Raw genomic sequence first — 21,507 nt, forward strand, 5'->3', positions numbered from 1 at the left:
GGCACCCGCCTAGTGCTCCCGCCGACGCGCAGCAGTGACGACGCCTGCGGTTCCGGGGCTGAGCCGGTTTCTGACTTCCAGAGTTTCCGTCGGCCTCGGGTCCCAGACAAGCGTGTGGACCCAGCCCGAGGCAGGCTTTGGCTGCTGCTGGCAGCTCCCGACCTGCTCACGAGGTAGGAAAGGCAGCTGAGGAAAGTACCGCAGCAGAGACGCGCCGGAGAGGCCCAGGCCCCAGAGCCGTGAGCGGAATTGGCTCATTTTGTCGCATGGAGAGAGCCTAGTCTGAGTAAAAAGCGCTAGACTCCAGGTGGGGCCTCTGCTGCTTTTTCGCTTCTCTTGTGCCCCCAGTTTTCTCAAGTGTACAGTGAGGAATTAGACGGGGTGCTTTCAAAGTCCTTTCCAGTTCTGGCACCAAATTCTTAACAATGTGTGCTTGGCATTATGGGGTGGGTGGGTAGGCCAAATGATGGTTTGGACAGATTGTAGTGAGTGAGGGTCTGGATGGAAGATGTAAATTCTTTTCGACCTCGTTTTATTAGTCCCATGGAAAACCAAGTAAGCCAATCGCAGCCTTAGAGGGGACCCTCCAGTGTAGTGTCTTCCTTTACCAAGCTTCATCTGGCAGCAGTAGTAAGCTAGTCCTTTTGTTTGTAAGGGAAACCCCTGGTAAATAGATATTTTCCACCTCCTAAGGTACTAGAGCTATACCCCCTGAGATCGGAAAAGGGGAAGAATTTACAACAGATAGTTGTAGGGTCAAGAACCATGGGCAGGTTATTTTGGGGTGAATGGTAGGACATGAATGTTTTGTAGTTTTGAATTCCCCTATGCCATGCAATGGGAAAGATTTAAATTCTGCAGAGTAAGGGCAATCTTTCTTAAAGAGCATTTAAATAATAAAGACTCAAGGAGGGTGGGTATAGCTCAGTGGTAGGGTGTGTGCTTAGCATGCCTGAGGTCCTGGGTTTAATCCCCAGTACCTCCTTTAAAAAATTTAAATTAGAGAAGGATTTTAGAGATGAGAGAGTAACTCTCATTCTACAGTTAAGGAAAAAAAGCTCAGAAAGAGAAAGTGAAATGCCCAAATTGAGGCAGCTGGGACTAATTGCAGAACTGGGACTTTTGATAGTATCTCAACAGAAGATGTTACTGCAGTGTTTCTTAAAGTGTGGCACACCAGTGCAAGGGCAAACATTTTTAATTTTATTCTTAAATACCTATTAGTTAATTTGGGAATGTACTGGATTTCCATTTACTGTATTATATCAAAAGTTCCTTTAATATAATTGTAAGTATAAAAATGTCATTAAAACAATGTTAAAGAAATGTTACCATAGTTGATATGTGGTCAAGGCAAAAATCATGATGATCATATGTGGATAACTGAATTTTGAAAAACAACGTTAATTAAATTGCCTAGGATAGCTCAGGGAATAGGATATTACTTCTACGTTATTCTATATCATTTATATTATTGACACTTTCAATGTAGTTTTCAAGGAAGAATGGAGGAAAATATGAAGCTTGCTACAGTGGAAGACACTGTAGAGTACCGCCTGTTCCTGATACCAGATGAACCAAGGGACCCAGAGGAACACAAAGAGATTCTTCAAAAGTATATTGAGAAGATAATGACCCAGTTTGCACCTATGCTGGTCCCCTATATCTGGCAGAATCAGCCTTTCAATCTTAAATATAAACCGGGGAAAGGTAAGGCTCTTTTGCTCATTTTCATTTAATATGTGTGACTGGTAATGTCATTCTGACAACAGAGGTGTGTAATAGTCTATAGTTCATTCAGTGTTGTCAAGAGACTTACATCCTGAACTTCTTAGATTAGTGATGTTTGTCTATACTCAGTTAAGCCCTTAAGCTTAAAATTTTTTTAAAATTCATATTGATAAAAACTTTCTAATAGTCATTACCTTAGGAACTAATATATACTCAATGTTATTAAACCATGGCTTTTCTTTTGAACTTTAATTAATTTACTATACCATGATGTATCTAGGTACCGATACTAAACAGGTTCAGACATCTGGTTTCCTTAACCAGAGTTCCTTTAGCTGTTACTCTGTATTCCTCAGTCTTGACAATGTGTTTGTTAGGCTGCCTTGTTTTGCATAGTTGTTTTGGGAAGGATCTAAGAGTGGCTCTGCCTGGCTTATAAAGAGAAATAATTGGGCTAGCCGACCATAATTCTCCCCTCAGAAGCATTTTAAGATTCTTTCACTACTTCCCTGTGTTGTCGGTGCTTGAAATCTGACTTCTGGCCAAAAATGCCACTTTGTCCTATCTTATAACTGTACTAAAATGAATCATCTATAGGTGACCAAGTCTCTATTCATGCAGTGACTTATGTGGGGGCTTGTTTCAGATCAGGAGCCTGGCATCTTGAGATAACATCGTTCTAGCTCTTGATTTAGGACTTATCTGTTATCTTTTGGCTAGCAGTTGCCAGATGTCTTCCTTACTGTTAATTTTATTGAACTCCTAATCACTGAAACATGTGATATTTATTGGCAAGAACACTGTCATGTTAGCACAGCACATCTAAAACCAATTCCTTATCTTTCTTCTGTTAAGTCATTTTTACATGGTGTTTTCTTGTCTTGCTCAATGGCATTGCTATCCACCTAGTTATCAAGCTTGCTAGTGTTTCAGAATCATATTCAACTCCTCACTTCACCATGATCAGTCAGTCACTAAATCCTAGTGTGACTACTCCTAAAATATGACCCCTTCTCTACATCTGTTTGGCTGCAGTCTAGGCTCTCTTGATCTCTTCATCTAGAAGACTACAGTAGCCACCTAGCCAACCTGTCTGGTTCCTGTGTCTCCAGTTCCTCACACTGTTGCCAGTTACCTTTGTAAAATACAAATTTGATCAGATCACTCTCCTGCCTAACATCCTTCAACAGTTCCACATTGCTTCTGGATGAAATTTGAATTGAAGTTTAATATATAAAGTATTGGAGGTTCTAATTGGAGGTTCTCTGGTTAAAGAAACTTGGGAGATTTACAGTAGGAAGAAGAGTTAGTTGGGCTGTTCTTCCCACCTGGTTTTTTTGTTTGTTTTGTTTTGTTTGTTTTGCCATGGCAGCTCTTGAGACACTCCACAGTATACCTGGTTGACCTCCATTCTGTTAATCTGATCTATTACATTGGTTGGTTTTCATATGTCAAATCATCCTTGCATTTTAAGGATAAATCCCACTTGGTCATGGTGTACAGCCCTTTTAATGTGTTGCTGAGTTCAGTTTGCTAGTGTTTTGTTGAGGATTTCTGCATCATCATTCACCACGGGTATTGGTCTGTAGTTTTCTTGTGTATTTTTCTGGCTTTAGTATTAGGGTAATTAATGCTGGCCTCATAAAATGAGCTTGGAATGTTTACTTTTTCTTTGTAAGAGTTTGAGGAGAACTGATGTTAATTCTTCTTTAAATGTTTGGTAGCATTCTCTAGTGAACTCATCTGGTCCTGGGCTTTTTTGTTTTTGGGAAGTTCCTGACTATTAATTCAGTGTCCTTACGTGTTATAGATCTGTTCAGATTTCCTATTTCTGCATGATCCAGTCTTGATAGGTTGTGTGTTTCGAGGAATTTATACATTTCTTATAGGTTATCCAGTGTGTTGGTATGTAATTGTTCATAGTGTTCGCTAATAGTCCATTTTATTTCTGTGGCATAGGTATAATATCCCTTCTTTCATTTCTGATGTTAGTTATTTGGGTCTTCTCTCCTTTTTTAGTTACTCTAATATTTTGTCAATCTTGTTGATCTTTTCAACAAACCAACTCAGTTTTGTTAATTTGTTTCTATTTTGCTGTTCTCTATTTCCTTTATCTCTGCTCCAATCTTCATTATTTCCTTCCTCTAACTTTGGGTTTAGTTTGTTCTTTTTCTTGTTTTTTAAGGAATAAAGTTAGGTTTTTGATTTGAGATTTTTTATAACTATGAACCTCCTCTTAGCACTGCTTTCACTGTATCTCACACATTTGGTATGTTGTGTTTCTGTTTTCACTTGTCTCAGGATGTTTTCTAATTTCCCTTGTGATTTCTCCTTTGAACCATTGGCTGTTTCAGAGTGTATTGTTTGAGTTCTACATATTTTTGGATAATGTACTTGTTTGAAAATTTATGCTGATATCCCCAAAATACTCCATTGTCTGTCATGCCTCTGTGCCTTTGCACATGCTGTTCTCTCTTTCTGGAAAGCCTACTTCTGGTCATTCCTCCAGATAAGCATAGCTCAGATAGCACATACTTGATATTCACATCGTCCTCAGTGCATACCTCTGTTCATCATCTTGTTTTGAGATGCTTGGTTGTCTGTTTCCTGTCATCGAATCCCTAAGCTGCTCAAGAGTAGGCTTCTTGTATGTTGTTTTGGATTGCATCCCCAACTTCCAGTATAGTACCTAGAGCATAGGCAGTCAATGAATGTTTGTTTAATTGAATAACTGCTTATATTTTTATTTGCACTGATAAATTTATTTGGTTATATGATTGCTTTTCTCTTGTTTTTAGGAGATGTTCCTGCTCATATGTTTGGCATGACAAAGTTTGGGGATAACATTGAGGATGAATGGTTTATTGTTTATATAGTAAAACGAATTACCAAGGAATTTCCAGAGTTAGTAGCAAGGTATTATAGTTATTTTAATAGTTTTGAAGGAATTCTGTTATTGAAACTGACATTTTTTCCCACTTAGTAATATTTTTTTCTGCAGTCTGGTGGAAACTGTACAAATTTTGACATAGATTTCAAAAGTGATTTCTGTGTTTTCTTCCTTTTCTCTTGTGACTTCCTTTTTTTGAGGAGGGATTAAAATATCACTTGGGCATTCAACTTCCAAAAAAATTTGAACAAACTTGCTTATTTTAGGTTTTCTCTTTTTTTATGCCTGTTATGAGAGAACAAATACACATGGTAAATAAAATCCAAACAATACAAAAGGTTGTACTGCTCTGACTTCTCAAAAGTAATCACCATCAAATTTCTTATGAATCTTTAAAAAAAATTCATTCATATATACATATACACTTTTCACAGATTTCTTTATTGTGTCTTACCTTATTATACCATAGCTAAATTTTTAGAGAAACCACATACAGAAGAAATTTAAAGAGAAATCAGTGAACAATTACATAGATAAGAAGCAAAGTAGATAATAGTGCATCCTCTTTCAAATTTTAAAATAGGAACTGATAATTCTCTGCAATTCCCAAGTTTCGCCAGCAGAGGGCGATTTACCCACTTCATGCATGTCCTAGTTGTCCTCTTCAGGCCCCAAATTCTGGTCTTCTACCCACTCAATCTTTTCCCCAGCAGAACAAAAAGAAAAAAACAACAACAACTTTGGAAACATTATTATATCAAAATTTCAAAAGTAGAGAGAATAAATAAAAATAAAGAGAATAAACCCTCGTGTACTAATCACCCAGGTTCAGTAATTATCAACTCATAGTGATTATTCCATTCCCCTACTCCCCCATCACATAGCAAGATTATTTTAAAGAAAATCTCCAGTACTATACCATTTGATCTTCAAATACTTCAGGATGTAAATCTGAGATAAGAACTGCTTCTACTGTTACCACACCTAAAAATAGGTAGCAATAATTTCTTAATAAATGATAGAATTTCAAATGAAGATACACAGAAATATTAATTTCTGTCTTTACAAGAAAAATAAGGAGAAGACAATACCTTTCATGTGCTGATTCTGGTATTATATATATATAAAATAATGGTTCCTATCTACATATTAGGCCTCTAAAGCTCTTTAATAGGCATCAACTTGTTTAAAAAAAATTTAGAAAAAGAAAAAAGCTTTTCCTCTATGTCTCTGCCATATTAGTATTCCTAAAGTAGAGCCCTAGCCATTTTACTGCCCTGCTCTAAAACCTTTCATTCTTTTTGTCTACAAAACTAAACTCATTCTCTTTGATTCTGCCAACATTGAAAGCTCTTCTCAAAATGATATAACTGTGCTTTTCTAGTCTTGTTCTTTACTAGTTATCATTCTTCAGATACCTGCCTTAAAGTGCCCCCTCCATGGTTTTGCTTATGCTGTTCCCTCTCCCGAGAACATCTCTCCTTTTCTCCACATATTGTATCTCCATCCATTAAAAGTGAAAAACTATAGAATAGTATATATAATATGCTGCATTTGGTGTGACAAGAGGAAAAAAATAATTTATGTTCCCATTTGCTACATTATACAGAGGGAAACTCTAGAAGGATCAACAAGAAATAACAATGGTGGAGGAGCTGGGTGTTCAGATAAAAAAGTAGGAAGGAGACTTTTTCATTGTGTAACTTTTTAGGTATTTTTTTAGACTTTTTAACCATGTGACTGTACCCTCAGAAAGTTAAATTTTTAAAAAGTGATGCAAATGAGGCAAAACAAAATTATCTTTCAAGGCCCAAATAATAATTCCTCCATAAGGCTTTTCTAATCTTGGCTAGTGTAATTTTTTTCTCCTTCTGAAACCATATAGTACTTTGTATATTTTTCTCATTTTTGTCCACTGTTATTTATTTATATTCTTATTTTTCTCACCTTATTGCCCTCCAACCTCTCCTTACAATCTTACAGTCTCCTTCAGTGCTTAATGGTATCTTAAATATTTTGTTTTATTCTAGAAATCTACAATAGTACATACTCGTATTATTTACTAAGATGAAGCAGAAAATCTATTAGAACAAATCTGTTTTGATTATTAGCAAATATGTGCTTTTTTGAATACAAAGCTGGAACTTTTTTTCATTAGGATTGAAGACAATGATGGTGAATTCTTGTTAATAGAAGCTGCTGACTTTCTCCCTAAATGGTTGGATCCTGATAATAGTGCCAATAGGGTAAGTATATCCATGTTTGGAAAATTTACAGAGGTAAAATCATGTTGCAGCATTTTTCATATGTACCTAGACTTTGTTAGTGCCTAGTATGAAAACTAAAACATACCATTTTGCAGGTATTTTTTCACCATGGGGAGTTGTGCATTATCCCTGCACCAAAGAAACCTGGAGCAGTACCCTGGTTACCCACCACACCCCCAACAATATCTCAAGCATTGAATATAATCTCAACACACCCAGAAAAAATTTTGGCTTCAGAATCCATACGAGCTGCTGTGAATAGACGCATCAGAGGGTATGAAAATAAACACTCATTGCTAACTAAGGAGCCTTTTGACTTAGTGTAGCAAGTCTTTGGGGGGGTCTAGAATTTGTTTCACCTAGATTAGTGATAATTTTCATTCTGTCTTCATCCTTCATGAAATTGACCAACAAATTAAACTTACACGTTTTAAAACCAAGAAACGGGTACCTTTTTAATTCCCATTTAAAAATATTATCCTCTCAACATTTTTGCATTTATTTACCATAGACATTGTGGCTTAGTATTATGTATATCCATAGATAAGAATTTTCAGACCTTTAGATAGAAAACCTAAGTGGGCACAATGTTTTCAAGCTTTATCTGTGGGTCTGCGCCTATATGTGGGATTCTTTGACCTACATAGAACTCTTTAGGCTCTATTCAGAAGAGAATGTCTTAGTCTAATAACATATTTGTTCAGCTATTGGCAAATTTTTTAAAAAAAATTTGGGGGGTGGTAATTAGGTTTATTTATTTATTTACTTTTAGAGGAGCTCCTAGGGATTGAACCTAGGACCTTGTGCATGCTAATCATGTGCTCTACCCCTTGAGCCATACCCTCCTTGCCCAGCCATTCAAATTTGGGTACCTAGTAAATGTTTAACACCATTAACAGTATCTTAACAGTATTAAAAATCTCTTTTAGCTTTGCCTCAGTATAATGTGTACCATTTTTTTAGGAGAATAAATTCTGATTTTATTTCCAAAGTATAGTAGTGTTTTCATTTTGTTTTTATTGGACCACCTTAATCCCTGTTTTTTATTTTCCATTTCTTCCCACTTCTTCTCTTTCTCTTCCTTCTTGTAGTCTTCAGTGTAAACAGCATCTCTATCTTCACCTCTCTTGTCACTCTTTCTGTCTTACTTTTAATGAGCCAAGACAAGGTAAAATGTTAAGATGGAATTAAATGGCATAGGAATCCTAGATATTTGCATATCATAAAATAAAAATAATTCTGTTACCTGCCACAGATACCCAGAAAAAATTAAAGCCTCCCTCCATCAGGCGCACTGCTTCCTTCCAGTCGGCATTGCCGCAGTGCTGAAGCAGCGCCCCAGGTTGGTGGCTGCAGGAGTCCAGGCATTTTACCTCCGGGACCCCACTGACCTGCGAGCCTGTCGTGTTTTCAAGACATTCTTGCCTGAAACACGAATAATGACATCGGTAAGATATGTCTCTTGGTCATCTAGTTTCCCTCACTAGAAAGAGAATTGAACATTATTTTAATTGTTCACTAGGAAAATATTGGAAATATTCTGTTTCTTCATAGCAAGTTAATGTACTTTTTTTCTTTTTTTCTTTTCTCTTATCCAGGGGAGGAAGGTTGAAAGAGACCTGACTCCCTATTTTGTATCTCAATGTTTCCTAGCTATTTCTAACCATATTTTCCCTATTTGAGTAATTACATCCTTCTTAATAGTGAAATATTTCATTTCTCCCAGAGAATTAAAAATTATTCTTTATCATCATTGTCATGTAATGTAACTAATGATAGGAATCATCCTGGTGATAACTAAAAAATGCACAATGAAGGTTAATTTTATGGCATATGCATTACATCTTGATAAGATTGTTACTAGAAAATGTAGGCAGTGAGTAGGTGGGTCCTTTTTCCATTTATATGAATATGAAGCTCATAAATGAAGTTATTGTTATCAGCTATGAAATGACAGTCAAATTTTTTATTTTGGGAAAAGACTCACATAGTTTGTGTCCCCATGTCCAGGTCACTTTCACTAAATGTCTGTATGCGCAGTTGGTGCAACAAAGGTTTGTGCCAGACCGGCGGAGTGGATACAGGCTGCCTCCTCCATCTCATCCCCAGTACCGAGCGCATGAACTGGGCATGAAGCTGGTAATGTTGAACCAGAAAATTTTATTTTCTTCCTTTATGTTAAAGGGCTCTTAGCAGAATAATGACACAGCACAGAAATCTAGAAATATGCTGTATTAATGTGAAACATGGCATTTCAATTAAGAAGGAAAAGTGGATTATTCAGTAAATGATGATAGGACTGTGAAGCCATCTGAAAAATTAAAATTGATTTCCTCACACCAATACCAAAATAAATTCCACTTGGACCAACTAATGAACTGAAAAACTTGAAACCATAAAATTTGAAAGGAAACATAGGAAACTTTTGGAAATCTGAGTAAGAAAGTCCTTCCTAAGCAACACTTGAGCCTAGAAACTATAAAAGAAAAGACTGATGAATTTGATTATATAAAAATTAAGCATTTTTGTGGGAAAAAAACCCGTAAGTATAGTCAAAAGACAGTAAACCTGGAGAAAGTACTATATTTGCAATTTAAATGGTACAAAGTTGATTTCTCTAATATACAGCAATCCTACAACTCAATATGAAAAAAAAATAGTACTAGTCAATCAAAAAATGACCAGAAACCATGAACAGATAGTCCACAGAAAAGGAAATACAACTGATTTTAATTTAAATGTATGAAAAAGATTGTCCCTTGCTCATAATAAAAGAAATGCAATTTAAAGCTACAAAATAGTATTTTTCACCTTTTGATTGGCAAGTATCCAGAAGTTTGATATATATACTGGGTTAATAAAAATACATAAAGAGATGCCCTCAAACATTATTGACAGGAGTATAAGTTGATTCAGTCTCTTAGAACAGTTTGTCACCGTGCATCATTTAAAATGCACAAATCCTTTGCTCAGCATTTTCACTTCTAGGAATTTATCCTCCATATATTTTACTTGTCCACAAAGGCATTCGAGGATACTCATGGCAGCATTGTTTATAGTAGCAAAAGATTGGAAACTACCTAATGTCTATTAGTGGGGGACTAGTTTGATAAATTATGGTCTGTACATGAAGTGAAATGGAGAAATTTATGTATGTTCATATGAAATGATTTCCAGGGCATCACTAAATGAAAATGCAAAGTTTGGAGCAGTGTGTATATTGCCATTTAGTGACAGAGGGATGGAGTAGGAGGATACACAAATGCAAGCACACACATCTGCTTGAGTGCATAGATTACTTCTGAAAGGATATGCAAGAAATTATAACAGTAGTTTTCTCTAGAGTGATTAGTGAAGCCCCCTGTTGGAAGTATTTTGCCACGTGCATTATATTTTTTAACCAAAGGACTCTCAAAATGAAGTGATTCCCTCCCTTTACTATGCCTGAGACTACGCTTAATTCATTTATAATTTCTGTTAAGCAAGAAACCCTTTGCAAGGCTTTTTTAGGCAAATAAGAAATAAGTTTAAATTTCTAGTTTTTTTAATCAGTGAGGGAAGAAATCTCTCTGTAGAGAATAAGAATCTTTGTTTTGTATTATTTGCTTCCCCCGTATAATTTTTTGGTACTCTACAGAGATTAAGAAACTTGGAAATGAAGTCACATTTTTTTCTTAAAATTAGAATAGTGCTATAAATGTTCACATGCCCATGTGTCTGGTCACCTAGTTTTTAGCTTAGTGTGGTTGAATGGAAAGAAGGTAACCTAATAATAAAAATTTTGTCTTTTCCACCTAGGCTCATGGATTTGAGATCTTATGCTCCAAATTTAGCCCACATTTTTCTGACTCCAAGAAATCCCATGTGATTACCTCCCCACTCTGGGCTGGCTTCCTTGAAAGTCTGAAAAAGAATGATTACTTCAAGGTAGGAATTACAATGCATTTTTAAAATTGTACAATCCAGGGAAAATCAGGCCAGTGATTTAAAGTTCTGTGGTCTAGAAATTAACATAACATTGTAAATCAACTATACTTCAATTACAAAAAAAAGTTCTATGGTCCATATTTAATGTGTAACATAATTGTAGGAACTAAAAGTTAAAAGGGGCCATCCTAGTTTGATGGTAATGAGGGAATGTCTATGAACTGTTTCCAGTATTTTAGAGAAATTAGTAACATCTGTATAAAGTGATAGAAGTTATTATTTGTATCAGATGAACAACTTGCAAAAATCTATAAAGCAAATATGAAGACACCAAGTAGAAAAATTAGCAAAGGCATGAATTTAAAAAATTACAAGAAGAAAAAAAAACAACTATCATTGAACTGAACATTCTTTTAATATTAACTGATCATAAACAGTTCTAATTTTCTCTTGAGGAACTGATTTTCAGGTATGCACTTTGTTCATTGATTTGTTATTACTTGTTACTTCACTGGAATGTAAAATTTGTGGTTTAACAGAGTCACAGACATAGAAAACAAACTTATGGTTACCGGGGGAAAAGGAAATGTGGAGGGATAAATTGGGAGTTTGAGATTTGCAGATACTAACTACTATATATAAAATAAATAAACAACAATGTCCTACTGCATAGCACAGGGGACGATACTCAATATCTTGTAATAACCTATAATGAAAAAGAATCTGAAAAGGAATATATATATATGTATAACTGAAACACTATGCTGTACACCAGAAATTAACACATTGTAAACTGACTATACTTCAATTAAAAAAAAAATTTGCAGTTTAAGATATTAAAAAAATTACAAAAGACAATTGTAAATTTCTAAATTTAAAATATTCACTCTCACAAGTAGTAAGGATATGCACATGAGCACAATAATAAAGACTGTTTTTCACTTATGTAAAACGGGTATTAATGACGTTCAGTGCTGTTGAGAATATAGTGAAAATAATACACCTATACATTGCTGATAACATTGCAATAGGTAGAACCTTAACTGGGAAGTAATTTGATAGTCAGGTTCCAAGAGCTGTAGAAGGGTTCAAACTTGGAACACTCACTTTGAATAATCAATTTTAAGGAAACATCCAAGAAGTAGAAAAATCGTTAAGAATATGATGATTTTCAGAAACAGACTGATAGACATAGAAGACGAACTTGTGGTTGCCAAGGGGGTGGGGAGTGGGAAGGGACAGACTGGGATTTCAAAATGTAGAATAGATAAACAAGATTATACTGTATAGCACAGGGAAATATATACAAGATCTTATGGTAGCTCACAGAGAAAAAAATGTGACAATGAATTTTATATATGTTCATGTATAACTGAAAAATTGTGCTCTACACTGAAATTTGATACAACATTGTAAGATGATTATAAATCAATAAAAAATGTTAAAAAAAAGAATATGATGATTTTAAAGACTGTGTAGCAGTATGGAAAAGTGCTTATATTATAGTATATTTTTAAAAGAATGTAAAATATTGAGTGTGAGTGCCACTATAAACATGTATATGAAAGACAGAAATGATCGTTAAGGTGGGATTATGCTATTTTTTGGCTCTATTTGTACTTTGTTTTATAAGTTAATTACTAGTTAGTCAACTACTTCTTAAGAACTAGTTGAATAGTAGAAAATGGTAGAAAACTTTTCAAATTGGAAAAAGGGTCTTAATAGTGAAGAGGATTAGGGACCACTACATCTAACCTTATTTGAAGAAACTGGAGCCCAGAGACATCAATGACAGAACAGGGACTCGGACTCAGGCCTCATGATTTCTGAACAATATCTTATATCATACACTGCCTCCCTTAGAGTTGCTGGTGAGCAGATTATTTTAAAGACACCGTGTATATAATGTTCTGATAGGCATTATTACTTTTTTAGGGACTGATAGAAGGTTCAGCTCAGTACCAGGAAAGGTTAGAAATGGCAAAGAACTACTTCCAACTCTCCGTAAACCGGCCAGAAAGGTGAGTTTATCACTACCCAAATATGGCAGCAGAGTGATGACTTGCCAGAAGTTAAGGGGTTACTTGCTCTTGAGAGTGGCAGAAGTTGGAGTTTCCAAATTTAAACAGTTAATGGAAAGGATCATGACTCCCGAAAGAGCTGGGGTTGAGAGAGAGGAAGTGTTGATACAGAAGATTGCTGGCACTGGTAGCCACCACCACCACCACCACCAACACCAACACCCATATTTACAGGTGAGAGACTGAGGCCAAGAGAGATTAAGTAATTTGCCAAAGCTTACACAGCTAATAAGTGACAGACCTAGGATTTGAACTCAGGCAGTCTGGTTTTGAGCCATGTGCTTAAATTCCTATGGGAGTTCTGGGCTGTGTTTAGCTATTATAGGTGGATCTGAAACACAGGATGAAGCAGGCATTCAGCCTCCAAATCAAATCTCATTCTAGCCTGCCATACATTTTATGTGGGGAGAAAGAAATGAACACAGGTTTGGAAGGAAATAGCACCGCTTTAAAATCTGATTAAGTTGAGTTTCTTTTCTGGGAATGATGGAGTAACATATCAGACTAACCCCCTGCTAATTACAAAGATAAACTGAACAGAATATTAAAAAAAAATTATTTGAAGACACTGGAGAATAACAAAAGAAGGCAAAAATTAGAGGGAACAGGACCCTTGAAAGAAGATCACAGTGGGTAAGGTACATTTGTCTGACTTGTCCCCTGAGAGCACTTTTAGTCAGTGTGGCACAAGGGAAGTGGAGCTCAAGCAGCAAGTCTTACTGGGCTGAAGAATCAAGAGTCAGAATTTGAGTGTTAGAAAAAACTCAGTTGATGTTCGCAGAATTGAATTTGAGATATGTAAAGCTATTAAATAACAAGAAAGAAGTAGCTTTGTATATGCTAAGATTCAAAAGGTCTCAGGTTGTACGTGAGTGTGGTTTTTGTTTGTTGTTAGGCTTTTTGTTTCTTTTTCTTCTTTTGTCAGACTGATCTGGTTTTGAACCCCAGCCATTTTGCCAGCATCTCAAATGCCATGCATTTGTCTAATAAAGTGTTCTTTGAAGACTGTATGAAGCAGAGTTAACTGAGAGAACTCTAATCTCTAGCCTCCATTTCAAGTGAAGCAGTCTTTCAGTTTGTTTTTAGCTTTATTGAGATATCATTGACAAAGTTCTAAGGTATTTAAAGTGTCATCATAGTGATCGAATATACCTGTATGTTATGAAAAGATTCCCACCACTTAGTTAATTAGCAGGCTCATCACCTCACATACGTATCGTGTGTGTGTGTGTGTGTGTGTGTGTGAACATTTAATTTTCACTCCCTTAGCAGATTTTAATTATGTAATACAATGTTATCAACTCTAGTAACCATGTTTTACATTGGATCCTCTCACCATATTTATCTGCTAGCTGAAAATTTGTACCCTCTTACCAACCTCTCCCTATTTCCTTCCCTCTAGTCCCTGGCAGCCACTTTTCTATTCTCTGTTTCTATGAGTTTGACTGTTCTGTTTTGTTTTGTTTTTTAGATTCCATGTACAAGTGATACCTTGCACTATTTAACTTTCTCTGTCTAGCTTATTCCATTTAGCATAATGTCCTCAAGGTCCATGTTGCTGCAAATGGTAGGATTTCTTTCTCATGGCTGAATAATACTTCATTGCGTGTGTGTGTGTGTGTGTGTGTGTGTGTGTGTGTGTGTGTGTGTGTATCCTTATCCATTTATATTGATGGATACTTAGGTTGTTTCCATATCTTGGCTATTGTGAATAATGTTGCAGTGAAATGAGAGTACAGATCGCTCTTTGAGATCCTGTTTTCATTTTCTTTGGATAGATACCCGGAAGTGCAATTGCTAGATCATATGGTAGTCCTATTTTTAATTTTTCGAAGAACCTCTATAACGTTTTCCACAGTGGCTGCACCAATCTGCATTCCCACCAACAGTGCACAAGGTGGACTGGTCCACATCCTTGCCAACACTTGTTCTCTCTTGTCTTTTTGATGATAGCCATTTTGACAGGTGTGAGGTGATAACTCATTGTGGTTTTTATTTGCATCCATGATGATTAGTTGATACTGAGCACATTTTATAGTCATTTGTATGTCTTCTTTGGAAAAATGTCTTTTCAGCTCCTCTGCCCATTTTTTAATCAGGGTGCTTAGAGTTTTTTTGTTTGTTTGTTTTCGCTGTTTAGTTATGAGTTCTTTATATGTTTTGGATATTAAGCCTGTGTCATATATATGGTTAACGAATATTCTCTTCCATTCTATAGGTTGCATTTTCATTTTGATGGTTTCCTTTCCTGTACAAAGCAGTTTTTCTTGGAGCTCTTTTATATATTAGAGTTCCTGGTGAAATTTTGAGAAAAAGAGTTCTGTATCCTAAAACCAATGTTTAAAAACAAATTAGGCTGGATAATCCCTTCCAACTTTAAAATACTATGTTTCTGTAGTTATTATTCTAACCTCTCTTATTAAATGCCCATGTCCTTTATTTTTTTGTAGCTCTCTTGCTATGAGCCCAGGTGAAGAAATCTTAACGTTATTACAGACAATACCATTTGATATAAAAGCGCTTAAGAAAGAAGAAGCTAATCTTCCCCCAGAAGATGGTAAGTGATGGACCAGGATAGAGCAGAAGGTTTGAAAGAACTGAAACGTTCCAGTAAGTCTCCTAAGAGTAGTCATCATGTGAGTATAGTATGGCAGTATTGTGCTTCTTTTTCAGATGACCAGTGGTTAGAGCTCTCACCAGATCAGCTGGACCAGCTGCTGCAGGAAGCTGCTGGCAGAAAAGAACCAGAGCCCATTTCCAAGGCACAGAAGGAGAACTATGACTTAACTCAAGTCTCAGAGAGCATGAAAGCTTTCATATCCAAAGTCTCAACACACAAAGGAGCAGAGCTGCCTCGGTAATTTGTGTTAAAGTATAAACATCTACATAGTTACAGCCCGTATGTTGAAGTCGTCCAGTCACTGCCAGTTCTCTCTTTCTGTTTTCTTTTTAATTATTTATTCATTTTTTTGTAGTAAGTGATTTTTACTGCTTTGTTTTCCTCTTTTGGTGCCTGATACTATGATAACTTATCTAGAGTCAGATTGCTAGTAACCTGATCCATATGATCCTTTGAAGTAAACCAGAGAGACCACTCAAAAGATCTAAAGGCCACTTTCCCAGAGCTATGCAGGGCAACCATGTACTTTACTCTGGAAATTTTTACTCAGAACCTGATGAACTCTTACCATCTAGCTCTCACCAGGCTCAGGTTTCTGATCTCCTACCCCCAAGCAGATTGGAAGCTTCAAACTGAAAAGAGGAGGATAAAAGGGTTTATCAGAGGAAGAAATAATAACAAAAGAAAGAAGATGTGACATTTGGCAAGTAATAGGAAAAAAAGGTAGATAGAATTGTTACTTGTACAACAAATGTATCTTCTGTAGTGTTGATGCCCTTTTGCCTCATGAGAAGATTAAAATTTACATTCAGCGTTCTCTCTTTAAGAAAGCAGGAATAATGAAAGGTTTGTTCTTATTTATTTTTAAAAGATAGACTTTATGTAAATTACCTTGGATAAATAACTTCTTTAACTAATGCTAGATCTATCTTGTGGGAAGTGGAGGGTGAGCAGATCCCTAAATCAGCATAAGTTAAATGTGTATAATCAAAGTGCAATTTTTACTTTTATTTCATCGATCTTTCCCATTTCTGTTGCCCTACAAGGTGAGTAAGAATAATGATTTTTAAAATTTAAACTATAGTTTTCCTTGCTGTCCCTTTTGAGAGTCTGTCCCTAGTAGTGTTCCTAAGAGTGGCTTCAGTTGGTAGAAAAAAATTTCAAAGTTATGTTTGGGATAAATTGTCTTTTTCCTTTAATCTTACAGAGAACCTTCTGAGGCTCCAATCACTTTTGATGCAGATTCCTTTTTTAATTATTTTGATAAAGTTTTAGGTGAGTTGCAGTGTGATGTTTATTTTCATTTTGAAACGAAGTTGTGTAGAGATTACTAGAGCATTAGGGCATTGGATCTCCTGGAAGTCAAAACATTTGCTTTTTCTTCTTGATTTCGAGCTGCTTTCAGCCATTAATTATTGTCCTGTTGCGGAGGATGCCTTGCTTAGTGCCTGACATGGTAGCTGCTCATTAAATATTTGTTGAGTAAATGAATGCTGTGTGTTTAGATGGGTTTTTCCTGGGCTCCCACACTATATTGCTTTTTCTCCTTTAGGCATATTGCACTTGCACACTCATAATAAAAAGACAAACAGCCCAATTTAAAAAAATCAACAAAGGATATAAACAGGCAGTGCCTTGAAGAAGAAATATAGTCAATAAATATTTGAAAATAGTAACAGTTTCTACTAAGCAAATAAAAATAAGAACTTTTTTTTTTTGCCCATCATATTGGCAAAAATTTAAAAGATTGATAAAAGCCAGTTTTCTCAAGGGTTGGAGAAATGAGCATTGTCTAACTGTGGAAGTAGAAGTGTTAAAGTTGTCTTTTCTCAAGGCAGTTTGGTACTCTAGAATGTTAATAACCTTTGACTTAGCAATTTCACTTCCAGGAATTTACTTTATGAAAAAGATACATATGCTAAGGTAGTGATTGCAACACTGTAGTATTAAAAAATTGGGTTATAGTATAATTTTACCAAAAAAAAATCATAGTACATCCATATTATACTCCGCAGCCTTAGTGAAGAATGAGGCCCATCTATATGTTTTGACAGCAAAGAACCGCGAAGATAAATAATGAGAAAAGAAAACCATAGTTCAATATGTATATCTGTGTAAAAAAATACATATTATATACATACACAGAATTGCATAGATAAACGTCTGGGTACCTACCAAACTGTTAAAAGATGCTTAACTGTAGGAAGAGAGTGAAATGTGAGACAATAATTCTGTATAACTTGAATGTTTACATAAAAATGTATTCATGTATTATCTAGTTTTTAAATTTTTTTAAGTAAAATATTTTAATTGAATTCACATTTTTTTTCAAAAAGCTGAATCTTTCAGCTCAGCCAGTGTACTTTTCTGCAAATGTATGTCAGTACCATTTTCTGGAGGGGATTTTTCTGAAGTGGTTTGCCTATCTATGTTAGTCCTTTTCTGCAGATAATGTTCTAATTCTTTTGAGAGGTGTAATCACTCCAAAAAAATTTACCAGATGGCTTTCTATGTTGGGGTCTGTGTAGGGTCCAGGCTTCATGAGTCAGACTCCGACGATGTGGATGAGGAAGACTCTGAATGTTTAGATAGTGATGATGACTTGGATCTCGAAACACAGGAGCCTGGGGAAGAAGCATCTATAAAAGGAACTCTTGATGATCTCAAGTCATACATGGCCCAGATGGACCAGGAACTGGCACATACCAGCATTGGCAAAAGTTTCACCACCCAGAAGCAAATGGTATATGTGTGTTTAACCTCTTTCCCTTTTGAGTCTGTTACAAAGGATAGCTAAAACCGTATTTTCTCTTAGTTTTTCTTTTTTCTTTTTGATCTGTGATAATTTTTTATGATGAATTTGATTTTTTGATTTGAAATAAATAAGAATGCTAATTTTTTCCAAACTCTGGTAGGATGAAGGATTATTAATTTTCCTAAACATAAATAGGCTTAACTATATTATTTATTCTGTGTTATCTATCAGGATTTAAAATAAAAAGTCATGGCTGTGTTCAGATTAGTATGCAGTTGCATACTTCTGCTAATGACTTAAATGGATTTTAAAAAAAGAGAAAGGATATTAAATATCCAAGTATTTTCAAGTCTTAATAGTATTTGTTTTATATGTTTCTCTTATTTAGAGCCAAATTTAGAATTCATCTTCCATCATGTTTTTACCCTAGTTTTTATACCAGTACTGTCTAACTACAGACAGAGACATAGAAAGAGAATGGACCCTGGAGTCTCATGGGTCAGGGTTTGAAATCCAGCTTAGCCATCCACTGTGGATGTATCCATTAACCAATAATCCTCATGTCATAGAATGAACACGAGAATCAAAATGAGATGACAGTTAAACTCATAATGGGCCCTTAATTAATGTTATTCCCCTTGCTTTGATCATCTTAACTTCATTTAAAACTATAAATCACTTTCAGTATTGCCAAAACCTCGTAGAAACCATGCATGAGATTTATCTAAAGCAATGTTTCTTAAATTTTAATGTGGATGTGAACCACCTAAAGATCTTGTTAAAATATGGATTCTTGTTAAGTATATCTAAGGTGAAGGCTGAGATTTTACATTTCTTACAAGTTCCCAGGTGACAGACTTGCTGCTGGTCCAGGGACCACACTTTAAGCAGAGATACAAAAGATAGATTAAGCTGCAATCTTTCAAATCCTTTCCCTAGCCTGTGAAATCAGGGACTCAAGTACCAATTCAGAGTCTTTGTGGTTGGACTCTGCAAAGCCTCAGATTTTTATTTTGTTTTTTCATTGCAGGGGGGAAAGGGAAATCTAGCTTTTTTCATTTAGAGAAAATTTTAGAATTTTTTTTTAAATATTCATTTTTCTGTTTATTTCTCTTAAAACTCTAAGGCAAGCTATAAATGGACGTCCTTGACCCTGGTTATTTCCCTTGGGCTATTTCAAAACAGGGAAGAAATCCATTTAATATGTAGAAACTTTTCTTAGGAAGAAATGTGTTACATCTTTGGGACCAAATTTTAATATGTGTGTTAAATTACATTGTTTATTATTAGACTTCATTTTTACTTTCTAACAAGAAGCAAATTTCCTTTCTAATGTGGAATTCCATTTTACATTGTTGCTTAGTTATCTTTTTATTGTAACTACCATCCAACCTAATAGCATATTATCCCATGATTTTCTTTTCCCTCCACGAATAAGGAACCTCTATCCCAGACTACCAATAACAATTCAGATGAGGAAGATTCTGGTGCAGGAGGATCTGTTATGACGCCACTGGATGTAGACCTGAACCTGGTTTCAAATATATTGGAATCCTATAGTTCCCAAGCTGGACTGGCAGGACCTGCTTCTAACCTTTTACAAAGCATGGGAGTACAGCTGCCTGACAACACTGATCACAGACCCACAAGTAAGCCAACGAAAGATTAGCCAGCAAACCTAGCCTCTCTTTTTTTTTCTTAAATAAATATTGAGTCTGACTGTGCTGATTTATGATTTTGATTACTCATTTAGTAAAAATGTTTTCTGTGGGGAGAGTATAGCTCAGTGGTGAAGTGCGTGCTTAGCATGCACAAAGTCCTGGGTTCAATCCCAAGTACTTCCATTAAAATAAATAACAACCTAATTCCACCCCCCCAAAAGAAGTTCTCTTCGTTGTAAGTTTCGCAGATTGATTTCTCTTCCCTGAGCCTCAAACGTTGCCTCTGCACAAGTCTCTGTGATCTCAACTCAGAGGTGCACTCAAGGTTATGAAGTCAGCAGAGAGAGCGAATCAAGCCCCTGGACAGCCCCTGAGATTTACACACTGCATGTTTGGAACATTTTTTATCTTTACTGAGGATTAAATGTTGGGAAGAGAAAGGAAGGTAGATAGTCAAACATAAGGAATGAATGAGTTGCTTTCTTATTCCAGTTACCAGGAATGACCTTGAGCCAGCCTTCCTCTGGTGACAAGTTAATGTTTTACCTGTTTCTGCTCTTCTTCATGGGACCTAGTGGGTTCTTTTTATCCTTATCATTTTCATAAATCATTGCCACATAACTGTTCTCCAGCCAGACTTCTGTACCAAAGTTTCTTTTATTTCTCTGCTATTTTTCAGTATCCCAACCCTGCCCTCCTTTGCCTCTGCTTTCAGTAATCTTTGGAGTTCTAAGAAGCAAAGCCCTCTTTCCTCTCACTGCTGGGAAACAAAGGTCAATGTTGCAGCTCCTCCTATTAGCCACTCTCATTTTTTCTTTTCCAAAACAACACATTAATCCAAAAGCAAACAGTTACTGCATGGTAAGTTTGAGAAACTCATAACCAGGAATCCTGCACACTCCCCTTTCTATCAGTATTTTCAGACCGGGGATGTGTACACATGTGCTCACAAACACACCCACATAGAGACAGAAAACACTGGGAGACGGTAGTACACATGGACCCTGAACTGTTTTCTTCTAACTACAAGATATGAAGAAATCTCAGGACCTCTCTTTCAAGAGTGCATTTCCCTTCTACATGCTGGGTTCAGCCCAGGTAAAGGCAAGCTGCCAATCCAACAGGATAATCAAGTTTCATCACATATCCTCAGCATTTCCTGATGAAGGCAATTTGATTTCCCTAAAGCAATGACGGTTTGCTGGCAATGGTGAGACCAATGACCTTTTGGGATCAAAAGGAAATTCAGTGCTTTAACCTTTCCAGTTTTAGAAATCTCTTTTACTTAGTCCTGTGGGACTTGGATATTTAAATAATCCTGGGGTCTCTGGCACTTGTGTCTTTAATCATGAATTAGTGCGTAAAAGCACCTGGGATATGACTCTCTTCTCCAGCCATTCCTCTTTTCAAACAGACTTCTAATGGTATTTCTTCTGGTCGTTGCTTTAGTCATTATACAGACTTGGAAACTGGACTTAAATGTTTGTCACGTAAATAGAGATTACTTCCTCCCACCCCCAATTCTCACTTGCTACAATTTTCTAACTATCATAAGACGCAAAAATACACCTGAAC

The 21,507-nt window shown here is 36.0% G+C and overlaps 1 protein-coding gene across 2 annotated transcripts; it reads left to right on the forward strand.

Moving 5' to 3' along the window:
• The first annotated feature begins 34 nt into the window (after window positions 1-34).
• On the forward strand, window positions 35-19,991 carry ECD (ecdysoneless cell cycle regulator). 2 transcript variants are annotated; one of them, XM_015251805.3, is made up of 14 exons: window positions 35-173; window positions 1,493-1,710; window positions 4,530-4,647; window positions 6,780-6,867; window positions 6,984-7,162; window positions 8,144-8,336; window positions 8,899-9,027; window positions 10,687-10,815; window positions 12,751-12,836; window positions 15,347-15,453; window positions 15,570-15,753; window positions 16,724-16,791; window positions 18,045-18,259; window positions 19,710-19,991. In XM_015251805.3, the coding sequence occupies exons 2-14, from the start codon at window positions 1,506-1,508 to the stop codon at window positions 19,938-19,940; spliced, it is 1,932 nt and encodes a 643-aa protein (XP_015107291.1). In that variant the 5' UTR covers window positions 35-173; window positions 1,493-1,505; the 3' UTR covers window positions 19,941-19,991. The 2 variants fall into 2 exon arrangements, with proteins under 2 accessions (XP_015107291.1, XP_006219041.1); XM_006218979.4 differs by having other exon boundaries at window positions 61-307.
• The last annotated feature ends 1,516 nt before the right edge of the window (window positions 19,992-21,507 follow it).

This window comes from Vicugna pacos, chromosome 11 (assembly GCF_048564905.1).
Source record: "Vicugna pacos chromosome 11, VicPac4, whole genome shotgun sequence".
In the NCBI taxonomy this organism is placed as follows: domain Eukaryota; kingdom Metazoa; phylum Chordata; class Mammalia; order Artiodactyla; family Camelidae; genus Vicugna; species Vicugna pacos.